Genomic DNA, 15,384 nt, shown 5'->3' on the forward strand with positions numbered 1-15,384 from the left:
AACTCCGAATTTCAAGAAGAAAAAAATATTCTCTTCAAATCACACAAATGGTCATCATAAAAATGTGAAGTAAAGGTAAAACCAACTGGCAAACAACTACATTGTTTTCTGTACGTATGACCTCTCTTTATGGTAGAAGCTTTGCTAGCAGTAGCACATATATACCCAGAAGTTCACAGACAAGCCTGGGGAAAATATGCCAAGGCCAACCAAGTTCCCATGAGTATTAAGATGTGATCCACACCATATATGGTTTTATGATTTAAAAAAAAAAATGCTTCATGACCTCAGTCCTTACTATGTGGATTTTCTTCTTTAGGTCATGGCTCAGCTTTGCCATTTGTGCCTTCCCTTGCCCTCTCCTGCAACCATGAACCTCAAACTTGGACTCTGATGTCCCCATCACTGTCCTAAGCCATTTACTATTGACTGCTGTAACAGAAAAGCCACTAGAGCAGGAAGAAGCAAGGGTGCAGAAAAGGGATGGTTAGGTACACACAGACAGGAAGGGATTTTTCCCTCTGCTATTAAATGAAGGGCAGGAGCAAATGCCATCTTGACGTCCTCAGAATCCTCTGCCACCTTAAACCTGAGCAGACCCTGAGGCTTTTTAAGAAAAAATTTTTAAATGTTTTATTTATTTTTGGGAGAGAGATAGAGACAGTGTAAGCGGGGGAGGGTCAGATAGACAGGGAGTTACAGAATCCGAAGACAGGCTCCAGGCTCTGAGCTGGTTGCCAGCACAGAGCCTGATGTGGGGCTCGAACCCACGAACCGCGAGATCGTGACCTGAGCCGAAGTTGGACGCTTAACTGACTGAACCACCCAGGCTCCCCTTTGTCTTTTGGAAGAGGGGATAGTAAAACTGGAGATATGTGCTGTGGGATGGGCCAACACCCCTCCGCCCCTTGCTCAATGGCAGAGGGTGGGCAAATTTGTGGATACATGGCAATGGTGTCGCGTGAGACACCCAAAGCTTTTATTTCACACATGTCTTCATGACAGAGCTTTTCTCTGCTCATATCAATATAAAGGGCCAGCTCAGGGCTCAATGACACCACTGTCACTTTATGTATTTCTTTTATGTTGTTGTTGTTGTTTTTTAATCTGTTTGACCAAAAGGAAATGGTAACTTTAACCCTGACTTAATGTATTATTCTGTCTTCTGCATGAGGCATCCCACGGGGCTAGGAAAAGTCAGGAGTGCCTAGGAAGCTGAACCTAGTAGAGCCCGATGCTCAGCAGTGTGAGGGGTCAGAGAGATTTGTCAGGCTGGTTGACATTAGCCTTGCCTGGGGAACTCCTCAGTCCTGGTGTGCCTTTTAAAACCATGGGGAAGTTTTGAATTATTTCCATAAAAGAAAAATTCTCCATTTCAGAACCATATTAAAAGGCACACTTTTATTGGAAATGGAAATAGTCACTTACTTTTCCATGACAGTCACCTTCATCATTGATATTCACTTCATGATGAGAATTCTATAGACAAATGAAGGTCAAAGCTGCTTAGACTCCTCTCATGAGGAAAACTATTATTTTTTTAAATGTTATCAATGCACACATATGTAGACATATAAATATTTATATGGAAACTTACCACCTAGTCGGTGAATAAAAATGGGAATAGAAATGAGGTACTCTGGGAATCCTGTGTGACCATACTTTCAAATCAGGAGAGCACTGTGTTTCTTTTGCCATCCCTATCCCTGTGTCTAACTGGGAAAGGTCAATATTTCATATAACATAAGAAGCAAAGGACTTTGGATTCTCTCTCAGTTTCCAGAAAGGAAAACATGTGAGGCCTCAGAAGGTTAAGTGACTTAAGATCACATTGCTGGATTAAACCTAAAGCACATTTTTCTTGATTCTCAGCCCAGTCCCACTTCTGTGGTATTGGAAGTATTGATCAGAGTAGTAATCTATGGTATTGAAAAAGCTAAAAAGTTATCAGGTTAGCTAGTGAAAATAGAAGGCATTCCAGTAGTAAATTTAGGAGAGACTATGAAGAACTCCAACCAGGAAAGGTAAAGGTCTTTGGTCAAGGCTGTACCATGCATCTGCCTCTCAGGGCTGCCCTAGGAATTGGCCCTCACCCACTTTACAATTCAAAAGAAAAAGATCCTGGGGCACCTGAGTGGCTCAGTCATTTAAGCTTCTGACTTTGGTTCAGGTCACGATCTCATGGTTAGTGGGTTCGAGTCCCACATCGGGCTCTGTGCTGACAGCTCAGAACCTGGAGCCTGCTTTGAATTCTGAGTTTCCGTCTCTCTCTGCCCATCCCTCATTCACTCTCTGTCTATCTCTCTCTTTTTCAAAAATAAACATTTAAAAAGCTTTTTAAAAAAAAAAAAGAAAAAGATCCTAATTAAAAAATAAAGTACATAGATATGGCCTAGGAAATACTATCTTGAGGAAAAGTCTGGGGAGAAGTTCGATGGAACTGACCACAAACAAAAAATGGTGTCATCATGGGAAAGAAACTGATTTCTAGGGGCGCTTGGGTGGCTCAGTCAGTTAAGCATCTAACTCTTGATTTTGGCTCAGATCATGACCTCATGGTTTGTAAGTTTGAACCCTGCATTGGGCTCCACACTGATGGAGCAAAGCCTGCTTAGGATTCTTTCTCTCTCCCTCTCTCTCTGCCCGTTCAATGCGCTCTCTCTCTCTCTCTCTCTCAGTCTCTATCACTCTCTAAATAAATAAATAAACTAAAAAAAGAAAGAAAGACAATGATTTCTGTATCAAATTGTGGAGCCTAAACACGGCAGAGTAAGGTCACAGGGTTTGTTGTTCTGTGCTCCTCCCCTGACTTTGCTCCGGGGCAGCGTTACATAGAAGTCTGGAAGTAATGTGCTCTATTGCCTTAGTGTGTTCTAGCACTGGCGACTGGAAGGGAACTCCAGACACTCTGCCCCTGGCCTGGGATAAGCTGAGAAAAGCATGAACGTCTACAATAAAGCATTTATGTCTACCTCATACTGCAGTATTTTAAGACCTGTTACAGGACCACACACTTAACAGAAAACCTGTAACACCGGCAGCAACTACTAGCCCCTTTAGAGAAATGCACAGGCAGGCTCAGAGGATTGTATGTTATTTGTGGAAGATCAAACCACATGTGGCAATGTCAGAGAATCCAAATTTCTGAATTTTTTTTCCCATTTTATTAAGCAAATTCACCATAAAAATGGAATTAAAAAATCACAATCCACAGTTAATTGCAGATATTTTTCAAAAGGCATCAGCTCCTATTTCAAGAAAGTTACATGTTTAAAGTTTCCCTTCTAAACAGATTCCCTTCTAAATGGGAAACTATTTTCTATTTAGTTTCCCTTCTAAATAGTTTTTCCCAATGGAAATAGAAATTTTTGACATGGTCCTAATGTCTGGCTTATACTCTCTCTTTTAATTTTTGTATATTTTTTTTAAGTAGGCTCTATGCCCAACATGGGGCTTGTACTCACAATTCTGAGATCAAGAGTCACATGCTCTATCAATTGAGCCAGCCAGGCACCCTGATGTCTGATTTATTCTAATTGTCACATTTAGAAACTACGAATAAAATAGATCACTTTTCAAAGCTAGATTTTAAAGTTAATGAAAATAGAATACACTTGGTAATTTGTTCTGTTAATATTCTAAAATTGAACAAGGGTGGTAGGAGGCGCAAAACCTAACCTGTACAGACCCTTTGGTAGTTACTTACTACTCTTGCAGGATGATCACAGGAGTAGCAGTTAAGATACAACCGCTTCCTATCCCCTGAAAACACCTGTTCAAGGTAAGACACAAAGCTTTCCATAGAAAGGGCAGTAACTGTTGTGACGATCTTTGGAACACATTTGTGGGGGCATGTCCCTACATGGGACATAGTAGGGCATCCTTTCCTTTGGTAGGTCTTCTCATTTTCAAGTGAATGGATGAAGAAATCTAATTATGATTAACTGCACTATGAAAGGCGTCAACAAAGGTTAATATGTTCCATTTTCATGAGAGTTATGCTCTTTGTACTCTGAGATTGTCTTATAAACTTATAGGACATAGAGTCTTTGAGCTACATACTATATTTAATTAATCCAATGGTTAAAAATAGAAGTTACTCATCTACCAATGGACACTTGGGTTACTTGGATATCTTGGCTATTGTCAATAATGCTGCAATAAACAAAGAGGTGCATATGTCTTTTCCAACTAGTGTTTTTGTTTTTTTGGGGTGAAGACGATGTAATACACAGACACATACACGCGCACACACACACACACACATGCACTCGAATATTACTCAGCCATAAAAAAAGAATGAAATCTTGTCATTTGCAAAAACAAATGGATGGACCTAGAGGGGATAATGCCACGCAAAGTAAGTCAGACAAAGAAAGAGAAAAAGCACATGATTTCACTCATATGTGGAATTTAAGAAACAAAACAAACAAATAAAAAGAGACAATCAGACTCTTAAATACAGAGAACAAACTGAGGACTGCTGGAGGGCAAGTGGGCAGGGAGATGGGTGCGACTAAATGGGTGATGGATATTTGTGGAGAGCATCTGTGATGAGCACTGGGTGTTACATGTATGTGATGAATCACTGAATTCTACTCCTTAAACTAATATTACATTCACTATATGTTAAATAACTAGACTTTAAATAAAAACTTGAAACAAAACAAACGAACAAAAGAGGCAAAAAAAAAAAAAGAAAAAATGACTCTTTAACATAGAGAACAAACTGGTGTTTGCTAGAGGGGAGGTCAGTGAGGAATGAGTGAAAAAGACAAGGGAAATTAAGAGTACACTTATCTTTTTTTTAAGCATTTTTAAAATGTATATTTATTTTGAGAGAGAGAGAATGAACAAGCAGGTGAGGGGAGGAACAGTGAGACAGAGGGAGACACAGAATTGGAAGCAGGCTCCAGGCTCTGAGCTGTCAGCACAGAACCTGTTGCAGGGCTCAAACTCATGAACCATGAGATCATGACCTGAGCCGAAGTCAGACACTTAACCGACTGAGCCACCCAGGCTCCCCAAGAGTGCACTTATCTTGATGAGCACTAAGAAATGTATAAATTATAGAATCACAATATCAGACACCTGAAATTAATATAATACTATATGTAAATTATTCTTGAAAAAAACATTTTTAATGAAAACAAAAGCAAAAAAAAAGTTGCTCTCTTGACAGATGAATTCAGCATGAAATATGGTTTATCTATTTGTTGTAGGTTTATAATAATAATAAATACTAATAATGCACCATTAAGTCAGTATGTTCAATGAAGAAAACAAATGCAGAAAACTATTTTTTAAAATATTTTTATTTATTTCTAGGGGAGAGAGAGAGAGACAGCATGAGCAGGGGAGGGTCAGAGAGAGAGGGAAATACAGACTCTGAAATAGGCTCCAGGCTCTGAGCTGGCAGTCAGCACAGAGACCGACGCGGGGCTCGAACCCACGAACCGCGAGATCATGACCTAAGCGAAAGTCGGATGCTTAACCAACTAAGCCACCCAGGCACCCCGCAGAAAACTATTTTAAAAGCCTCAGCTATACTCGTGGTAAGCATAGCATAATATACAGAGATGTTGATTCACTACATTGTACAACTGAAACTAATGTAAACTAGGTGTCAACTATATTCAAATAAAAACATTAAATAAAAATAAAATAATATTAATAAAATTATAAATATGTGTGATGAAGAAACTTTTAAATAAAATCAATCATTAAGAATATTTCTTCTGAGACAGGCCAGACAACATTCCTTACCTGAAAACTGCACATGTCAAAAAAAAAAGGAATAATCCTTTTTGACATGTACAATTTTGACATGTGCAATAGAAAACTTAGAAAAATTTCTATTAATTTTATGAATGTGTATATGTTTGTATGCCCATACTTATAGACAGATAAATAGATACGTATATATGTTACAAACAAATATTTCCTGGTGGACAGCTATCATTAATATTATAGTTAAATTAATTTTACCCCTTAGATAAACAAATACTACACATAACCTCTAAATTTTCTGTATTCGTGAACTTGTTTTACTCAAAAGAGAAGTAACTCTTGCTCTAAACCCATCAAAAGTGCTGCTTATCGAACATTATGAATATGCCTCGCATCTAATGTTTGAAATGGGTGAAGTTAAAATTTCTTACCATCCAAGCTGTGACAAAGTCCCCCATCCAGGTCCCTACTGCAGCTAATTTCATGAAACTTTCATTTCGGATGCCCATATAGTCTGTAATGATATATGCTCTGTGGAAACAAACACACAAGACATTGTCCAGACTGAGAGAGCCATACTGTCAAAGAATTCTGGTTCAGCAACACGCAAAAGGACTTCCCTCCCTTTCAACAAGATCTCCCGCTTTGGTCTCATCACATATGCTTACAGATCTGAAAAGCTCGGAAGAGCTCTGAGGATGTCTGGGTCAGTTCCAATTAGAGTTGAAGACTGGCTGTGGCTATACCAATTACCACGTGCATTTCATTTTCGAGCTGTAAGACTGACAACAGCTTTTGGAAAATCAAACAGAAATACTCAGCAAAGGCATCATTTCATGCTCACTCAGGTAAGAAGAGAGGGGAAACAATTCCTGAATTCCAGTAACTTGAAAGGGAAGAGAAAAGCTCCCTTCTTCTTCAGTTCTGTCAAGTCAGAACTACTGAAGACATACTGGGACTAGGCTTTAGATAGAATACCATACCTGAATTATAGTCAAAAAAAAAAAAAAAAAAAAAAGGTCCATTTGAGAAAAGTTCCATGCAATGAAGTAACGTAAAATTTGATTCAAATATATGTGGTTTAAATTATTACTGAAATAAATAACAATCACCAGAAGATTTTATTTCACCTCTTTTTGTGTCACAATTTCTTGTCTGTTTCCTATAACATTAATTCATGTTCTTTACAGCCCAAAGAAATTCAAAGGCACAACTGATCATTAAATACAAATAGCAAGACTAGACTTATTGCATGTAATTTCATTTCTTTTCTCATTTGATTTCAAGAAAATCTAAGTATTATTCTCCTATTGTACAATTTCTCCAGGAAAACTGGGACACAGGAAGATCATTTAACTCATCCAATCAATACCACATAACTAATGAATGGTAATTAGGAAAGAAATATTCCTCTCTCCCTCTCTTTTTAAGTCTAAGGCTTCTTTTGTTCAGAATTTTTTCACATTAAATTTTGTTCCTTTTCTTAAACACAGAGTATTAGTTAACCTTGATTCTTCTTAGATGAACTTCAGAATAAGATACAGTAGAAAATAATATGTTTGTTATTTATTGAGTGAAAGAAACAATGAAGAAATACATTTTTTAAGTCACTGAGAGGTAAGTCACCTCCAACTTAGTTACTTTTTTCTGGAGTTATTTCAGATAGTTTTGTTAACCATAAAATAAACAAATATTTAAATGATTTTACTTAACAACAAAAATACACTTATGAACTATTAAGACAACTTTTTCCTACATGCTTCATTCATTGACCTTAGAAGATTTTTATAAAAATTTTAAGATCTCACCTCAAAATTCTGGGTTTCTACTCCAAGAATTTCCATAATGGCCGAAGAAATCATAGCTATCATACAATGCTTGCTTACAATATTCCAGAGATCACTATTAGCACATTAAATATAGTGTCCCCAACACCTTCCATGTCAGCGCAATGAAATGTATTACTTTGCCTGTTTCACAGATATGGAATTGAAGCTTCAAAGAGTTTTTGTATCTTTCTCAAAGTCAAGCATCTAGTAAACAGACAAGGTTTGAGTCTAATTGATTGACTCCCAAATGCAGGCACTTAACCACTATGCTACATCTTCTTCCCATAAGGATTAGGGAGATATAAAAAACACAAAGAGTATCTATTCTGTTCCCCAGTATTTTAGTAGACAATGAAGATAAAAACATACCCTTCGAGGACAGTTCATAACAGACGTCAAGAAGAGCATGCAGAGGCTATGGCCCCCCAGAGCTACGATGAGCCTTGGGTTCCCACCTAATTCACCTAATTAAGCAGCCTATGTGTGAAAGCTCCCAAATTAACTTGGACACCTTGGTCTTACTCCCTTCAGCATCACTATTACTGAACAGTTCTTGGGCAGTGACTTCAGTGTACTTTACAGTATTCACTCTGGTAACTGTCCAGCTCCTTCAAAGACCTTTATTTCCAAGGATGTATTGAATGACACATCCCTACCTGTCTACTTTGCCAGTGAATTCTAGAATATATTGAGCTAGGGTGGAACTTTCATGGTACTTTCTTTGTGGTAATATAACTATGTATAAGAGAAGACATTCTCCTATTTCAACATCTAAAAATAGGGATGAGACGAGGGTGCCTGGGTGGCTCAGTCAGTTAAGCATCCAACTTCTGCTCAGGTCGTGATCTCACAGTTCATGAGTTGGAGCCCCTCACTGGCCTGTGTCAGAGTCTGTTTTGGAAACTCTGTCTCCCTCTCTCTCTGCCCCACCCCTGCTCACACTTTCTCTCTCAAAACTAAATAAATATTTAAAAAATAAATAAATAAGTAAAATTAGGAATGAGATGTATAAGCTTGCAAGTGATCAATGATCCAGCCAAGAACAACAAGAAAAATCTAAATAAAATATAACAATTGCCCCCAAAATCTGTTTTACATAATCTGAGAGCTGCTTAAGCAATAGGGACTAGATAAACCAAGATATTAGATTGGAGAGAATGATGGAAAGGTTAACTAAGTTTTCTCCGGGGACATTTGCTGATTCTGCATGCAAGAAAAGAGGATGAAATTCTGGGCTTTGGCTGACTAGGGGGCAGTCTCAGCTGAAGTGGAGAGAAAACATTAGAAACTTAAGGAGCCACGATCTTTATCTTGAAGGGGTCCAGAAGGAAGCAAGATACACAGCTGGTTTTACCTTCAAGACATCTGCCAAATTATGAATTATGTTCAAGGGGGAGGCAAAGAGAGGAAGCAGAAAGTATCTGAGAAGTATAGCCAAGCTTTGACAATTTCACCATGTTAAGGAGACTATTGTACTTCAGAACCTGTCAGAAGGAAAGGACCAAGAGAACACACAGAGCAATGGAAGACCAGAGAAAACCAGAGATGGATGGTCCTTGATAAAACTAAATCAGCTCTTACTCCATTTCATGACTGGATTAAGGTGACAGCTTCCACTCTACCCATCTAACAGAGGAAAAGTGAACGTTTTCTAGAAGAACAAAATATCATCTAGATCCTCTGCACGTTTTTATATATAACATCCATCATGCATTGAAAAATTACTAAGATGTCAAGAGACAAGGCCATACCACTGAAAATCAAGAAAAAGACCATGTCTAAAACTAGATAACAACAGGGAGTTACTTTGGCTATTCCTTTCACCTTTGATCCCCCAGCACTTAGAACACTGCCTGCATACAGTAAATGATCAGAGAACATTTGTTTAATGTATGAATTAATAAAGTGAACCAAGTTATTCATATTTATTTCTGCATGTCATGGGTAGATCTATGTATATCAAACCCTAGAAACAGCAGTAAAGTGAGATTTGAACTGTGGGCATGTGGTGAGTACTGAATACAATGGTAACAATGAAGATGAGAGAGTATAATTTATGAAATAACTACTATAAGTAGTTATACTTATATACTTATATATAGTTATATATATACTTATAGTATATATAACTACTATAAGTACTATAAGTACCTATAAGAATGCTACATAAAATGCAGTAGGTATTATAACTTTTGATGCTTTTTTTTTCTAAAATAGTTTATTGTCAAGTTGGTTTCCATATAACACCCAGTGCTCATCCCAACAAGTGCCCTCCTCCATGCCCATCACCCCCCTTCCCCCACCCCCACCAGCCCTCAGTTTGTTCTCAGCATTCAAGAGTCTCTCATGGTTTGCCTCTCTCCCTTTCCCCAACCATTTCTCCCTTTCTTCTCCCCGATGGTCCTCCCTTAAGTTCCTCCTAATCCACCTATACGTGCAAACATACAGTATCTGTCCTCTGCCTGACTTATTTCGCTCAGCATAACACCCTCTAGTTCCATCCACGATGCTACACATGGCCAGATTTCATTCTTTCTCATTGTTGTGTAGTACTGCATTGTATAAATATACCACATCTTCTTGATCCATGCATCAGTTGATGGACACTTAAGTTCTTTCCATGTTTCGGCTATTGTTGAGAGTGCTGCTGTGAACATTGGGGTACATGTGCCCCTATGCATCAGCACTCCTGTATCCCTCGGGTAAATTCCTAGCAGTGCTACTGCTGGGTCATAGGGGAGTTCTATTGTTAATTTTTTGAGGAACCTCCACACTGTTTTCCAGAGGGGCTGCACCAGCTTACATTCCCACCAACAGTATGAGGGTGCCTGTTTCTCCAAATCCTCGCCAGCATCTAGAGTCTCCTGATTTGTTCATTTTAGCCACTCTGACCGGCATGAGTTGGTATCTCAGCTTTAGAGAATTATACATAAGAATTACAACTATGTGTCTGTCATAATAGTTTGCAACTACCAGTTCATCGATTTGTATATCCTTTAACAGTAATAATATATTCCCTGTACTGGTTGCAAAGGACAGAGTGTGCTTATATGAATATAAGCAATGTTAGACAGTTTGAATATCACATTGAACTCTAAAAAAGTGAAGTTGTGAAGCTTCATACCTAATGTTTTAGGGAGTGATTCAGAATGAAATTCTATTTGCTAGGAGGCACCATTGTTTTTAGTTTTGCTTGGAGTTTTAGCTAATTATTTCAACTATTCCTACATCTTTTGTTTGTTTTGTTTTATACTTTAGCTAATTATTTCCACTGTGCATAGATCTAGAAAATCTTACAGTTTTACCAGCCTTCCAGGTAAGTATCAATCATATCTTTAAAATATCATTTCTTTAAAAATTCTAAATGAATTTCTTTATAGGCTATAACTTCAGTTTTTATTTTTTCTTGTGATCTCAAGCCTAACTGTCAAATCCATAACAGATGTGTGGAAACTTCAATATACAGGACTCTTGGAAATGTTCATAATTATCATAACAGCCTGAAAAGCTATCAAGACTATTGTATCTAGTGAAAACTATGGGCTAAATGGGCATAAACTAATCAGTCTCTAAATAGCCAATAAAAGTACAATCTAGTAAATTGATCTCACAGGGGAGAGTTTTGATACTAGCAACAAAAGTTCCAGGTCACTTCAGTCTATTACTTACATGTACAGAGATATAGTCAATGCCAGGTGATTTAGGAGTCGAGTCTCTGAAAGTTTAACAGTAGGCACCAAACATAGATCACCAAACTAATATGGATTCATGCTTCACTGAAAATCCATCTGTGGCCAGCTGGATTCATAATGTCACAGCTGTCTCTCCCAGCCATGTTTGGGCAACATAAACAAGATTGGGGGCTTCATACACAAGTAAATCATGGATAAGGACTTGAGTTACATAAGTACAGTCCTGCATTAAACATAATGAAACTAAAGTGAAAATTCTAAGTGTTCTTACAACACTAGGGAGAAAATTTGTCACTATAAAGCACTGGGAATTCAACCTAGATTTATTATATTAACCCTCCGTCAATCTTTTTTTTATGTTTGTAAAGAAATGATTAACAGTCTTCAATCCAGTTTATTATCCAAATAACCACATTTTAGAATTTTTGCTTAAAATTCTTCATTCTTGCTTACTGAAAGGCTTTGATTGAGCTCAATACATGTGTAATTAGACAAGAACCTTCATAGGGTATGAACCTACGAAGCAAGGTCCATTGGAAAGTCAAAAATCTGCAGATAATTGTTAGGAGTAACCTGGAATGATTAAATGTGCCTCTAGACCTAACAGTGCTTACAAATAAAATACCCCCTCAAATTTCCCAACTTCAGCCATATATCCCCTCTAATTTTTATAAGGAAGACAGATATAAAAAGACTGCAGATGGAGTTTTCATTGACCAAACTCACCCTGAATGTGAATACATTCACTATACATTAACTATTCCTTTCATTCTTTGCTTTGCTTCAGCCTATTGAGTGAAATTCATCTGTATTAGATACAGAAACCTTAGTATGTCAGCAATTCCTTCCCCTCTTTTGCTCCTAATGTTTGATTAATCACTAAGGTTACTTCTGAAAGGCTTACAAATCTATGCTCTTTTTCTGTATCACTACTACCAATGCCTTAATCCTGTTCATAAACCCCCCTAATCTGAATTAAAGCAATAGCTTCCTAATTCCCTGTGACTGTCTTCCTCTTATATTAGACTCTCTGTCACCTCTATAATGACTTCTAGGGAAGTAATACATAATACCAAAGGAGCAGGAGTCTTAGAACCAGAAAGTCCTGGGTTTGCAAACTACCTCCCACTCTATAATCTGGGACAAATGATCAACTCACTCTTTATCTGTAGAGTAGGGATAAAAATAACTATTCCTCACAAGGGTTTCTTGAGGATTAAGATTATTTCACTTCTGAAATAAGAAGGTAAAGCTTCTAGCACAACAATTTCATAATAGGCATGTGAAACAGAGCAGACCTCTAGCCTACTGGCTCCCACTTTCTCAAATAATATAGTGGTTCCCACTGTCACAGAGTAAAGCATGGATAAGAAGACTGTCCACTCTCTGCCAAGCCATCCTCTCATTTGGACTCCTCTCCTTTCATCTTACAATCTCCTTTTTTTTTTTAAATAATTTTTTTAATGTTTTATTTATTTCTTTTAAATAATTTTTTAAATGTTTTATTTATTTCTAGGAGAGAGAGCGAGAGACAGCATGAGCAGGGGAAGGTCAGAGAGAGAGGGAGACACAGAATCTGAAGCAGGCTCCAGGCTCTGAGCTAGATGTCAGCACAGAGCCCAACGTGAGGCCCGAACCCACGAACCGCAAGATCACGACCTGAACCAAAGTCAGACGCTTAGCTGACTGAGCTACCCAGGGGCCCCTTACAATCTCCTTTTATTAGGCCCTCCACCTCACCATAAAATAAACCTCACCAAAACCCCCACTATTCTATAATGCACCTAGTATCTTTGTATGCAATGCTCTTTGTCTGGAATGCCATCCCCTTTCTTCTGATCTGAGATTACAAACTCAACCTGGCTACTGAGAAGTCTCCCACCATTACCCCTGAAAGCTGTCCCTTTCCTGGTGTTAAACATAACACTGAGAATATACTTCCATTAAATAAGTCTCCTAAAGTATTTTATTGGTTTTCTCACATTACCCCTCTTTCCCACAAAACTTAGCTCATCAAGCATAAAGAACATTTTTCATTTGCCCAAGCAAGTAAATTTTTTTGCACAGTTTATAGTATGACTTAGAGATGCAATAAGTATTTAAATGAATTAAGTGTCAATTGATTAATGTAAAATTATTTAGATCATCTGACTCCAGGGTCAAACTAGGAAGAGGATAAACAGATAAAAGATTTAAAAAAGAATCTGCAATAATACATAAAGTAAAAAGGCACATCAAAGATGAGTAGGCCACATAATTATGATATTCTAACAAAGAAAAGAATATCACTGTACCATTTTTATTTCTCTTATAGAATAAAAAGTTAGAAGTAAAAATATAATCAAATCAAAATGAAGAACATATCATTGACTTTCTGCAATTACATATTGTAAATTATGTAATTTGAATGTAATTTAGTTGGCTAATGAAAAAAATAAAATATATAATAAAATCTCTGTATGATAGCTATAAAATCTTATTGTTTAAAAGAATCCTTTTAAATTAAAAATAGAGCTATCATACAATCCAGTAATGCCACTACTGGGTATTTACCCAAAGAATATGAAACCACTAATTCAAAAAACATATTTACTTCTATGTTTACTGCAATATTATTTACAGCAGCCAGATTAGGGAAGAAGCCCAAGTGTCTATCAATAGATGAATGAATAAAGAAGATCTGGAATATTACTCAGCCATAAAAAAAAAAAGAATGAGATCTTGCCATTTGCAAAATCGATGGATCTAGAGAGTATACTGCCAAGTGAAATAAATCAGAGAAAGACAAATAACATATGATGTCACTCCTGTGTAGAATTTTAAAAAATAAATGAAAAAAGAAACAAAGAGAGAAACCAAAAAAACAGACTTTTAAGTATAGAGAACAGAGGCACCTGGGTGGCTCAGTCACGTCCGACTGCAGATAATGGCATGATCTCACAGTTCATGGGTTCGAGCCCCGCATCGGGCTCTGTGCTGACATCTCAGAGCCTGAAGCCTGCTTCAGATTCTGTATCCCCCTCTCTCTCTGCCCCTACCCTGTTCACAATCTCTCTCTCTCTCTCTCTCCCTCCCTCCCTCCCACTCTGTCTCTCTCTCTCAAAATTAAACATTAAAAAAACCTTTTAATAAATAAATAAATAAACATAAAGAACAAACTGATGGTTACCAAAAAGGAAGTAGTGAGAAGACATGAAGTAGGTGAAGGAGACTAAGAATACACTTATCTGCATTCAGCAAAGTCACAGGATATAATATCAATGTACAGAAATCTGTTGCATTTCTATGTAACAAAAATGAAGTAGAAGAGAAATCAAGGAATTAATTCCACTAACAATTGCACCAAAAACCATTAGATACCTAGGAATAAACCTAACCAAAAGGCAAAAGATTTGTGTTTTGAAAACTATAGAACACTTATGAAAGAAATTGAAGAGGACACAAAGAAATGGAAAAACATTTCATGCTCGTGAATTGTTAGAATATTGTTAAAAAGTTCACCCCTAACAATCTACACATTTATTGTAAACCCTATCAAAGTCCCAAGAGCAGTTTTCATAGAGCTCGAACAAACCATCATAAAATTTATATGGAACCACAAAAGACCCCAAATAGCCAAAGCAATGCTGAAAAAGAAAAACAAAGCTAGAAGCATTACAATTCCAGACTTCAAGCTGCATTACAAAACTATAATAATCAAGACAGTATGGTACTGACACAAAGACAGATGCATAGATCAATGGAACAGAATAGAAAACCCAGAAATGGACCCACAGCTATATGGTCAACTCATCTTTGACCAAACAGGAAAAAATATCCAATGGGAAAAAGTCTCCTCCACAAATGGTGTTGGGAAAACTGGATGGTGACATGAAGAAGAATGAAACTCGACCACTTTCTTATACCATACACAAAAATAAATTCAAAATATATTAAAGACCTAAATGTGAAACAGGGAACTATCAAAATCCTAGAGCAAAACACAGGCAGCAACTTCTGTAGCAACTTGGCTACAGCAACTTTTAACTAGACACGTCTCTGGAAGCAAGAGAAACAAAAGCAAAAATAAATTATTGAGACTTAATCAAAATAAAAAAAATCTTCTGCACAGAGAAGGAAACAATCAGCAAGAC

At 37.3% G+C, this 15,384-nt stretch overlaps 1 protein-coding gene across 3 annotated transcripts in view; it reads right to left on the bottom strand.

The window, feature by feature from the left end:
* TMEM117 (transmembrane protein 117) overlaps positions 1-15,384 on the bottom strand; it is a 487,728-nt gene that overhangs the window by 231,964 nt on the left and 240,380 nt on the right. For all 3 annotated transcript variants that reach the window (XM_039253287.1, XM_039253290.1, XM_039253289.1), the window contains one exon: positions 6,162-6,261. In XM_039253287.1, the coding sequence (XP_039109218.1) occupies positions 6,162-6,261 (100 nt within the window). The remainder of the gene's footprint in view (positions 1-6,161; positions 6,262-15,384) is intronic.

This window comes from Hyaena hyaena, unplaced genomic scaffold, assembly GCF_003009895.1.
Source record: "Hyaena hyaena isolate Hyena2069 unplaced genomic scaffold, ASM300989v1 scaffold_445, whole genome shotgun sequence".
Lineage (NCBI taxonomy): Eukaryota > Metazoa > Chordata > Mammalia > Carnivora > Hyaenidae > Hyaena > Hyaena hyaena.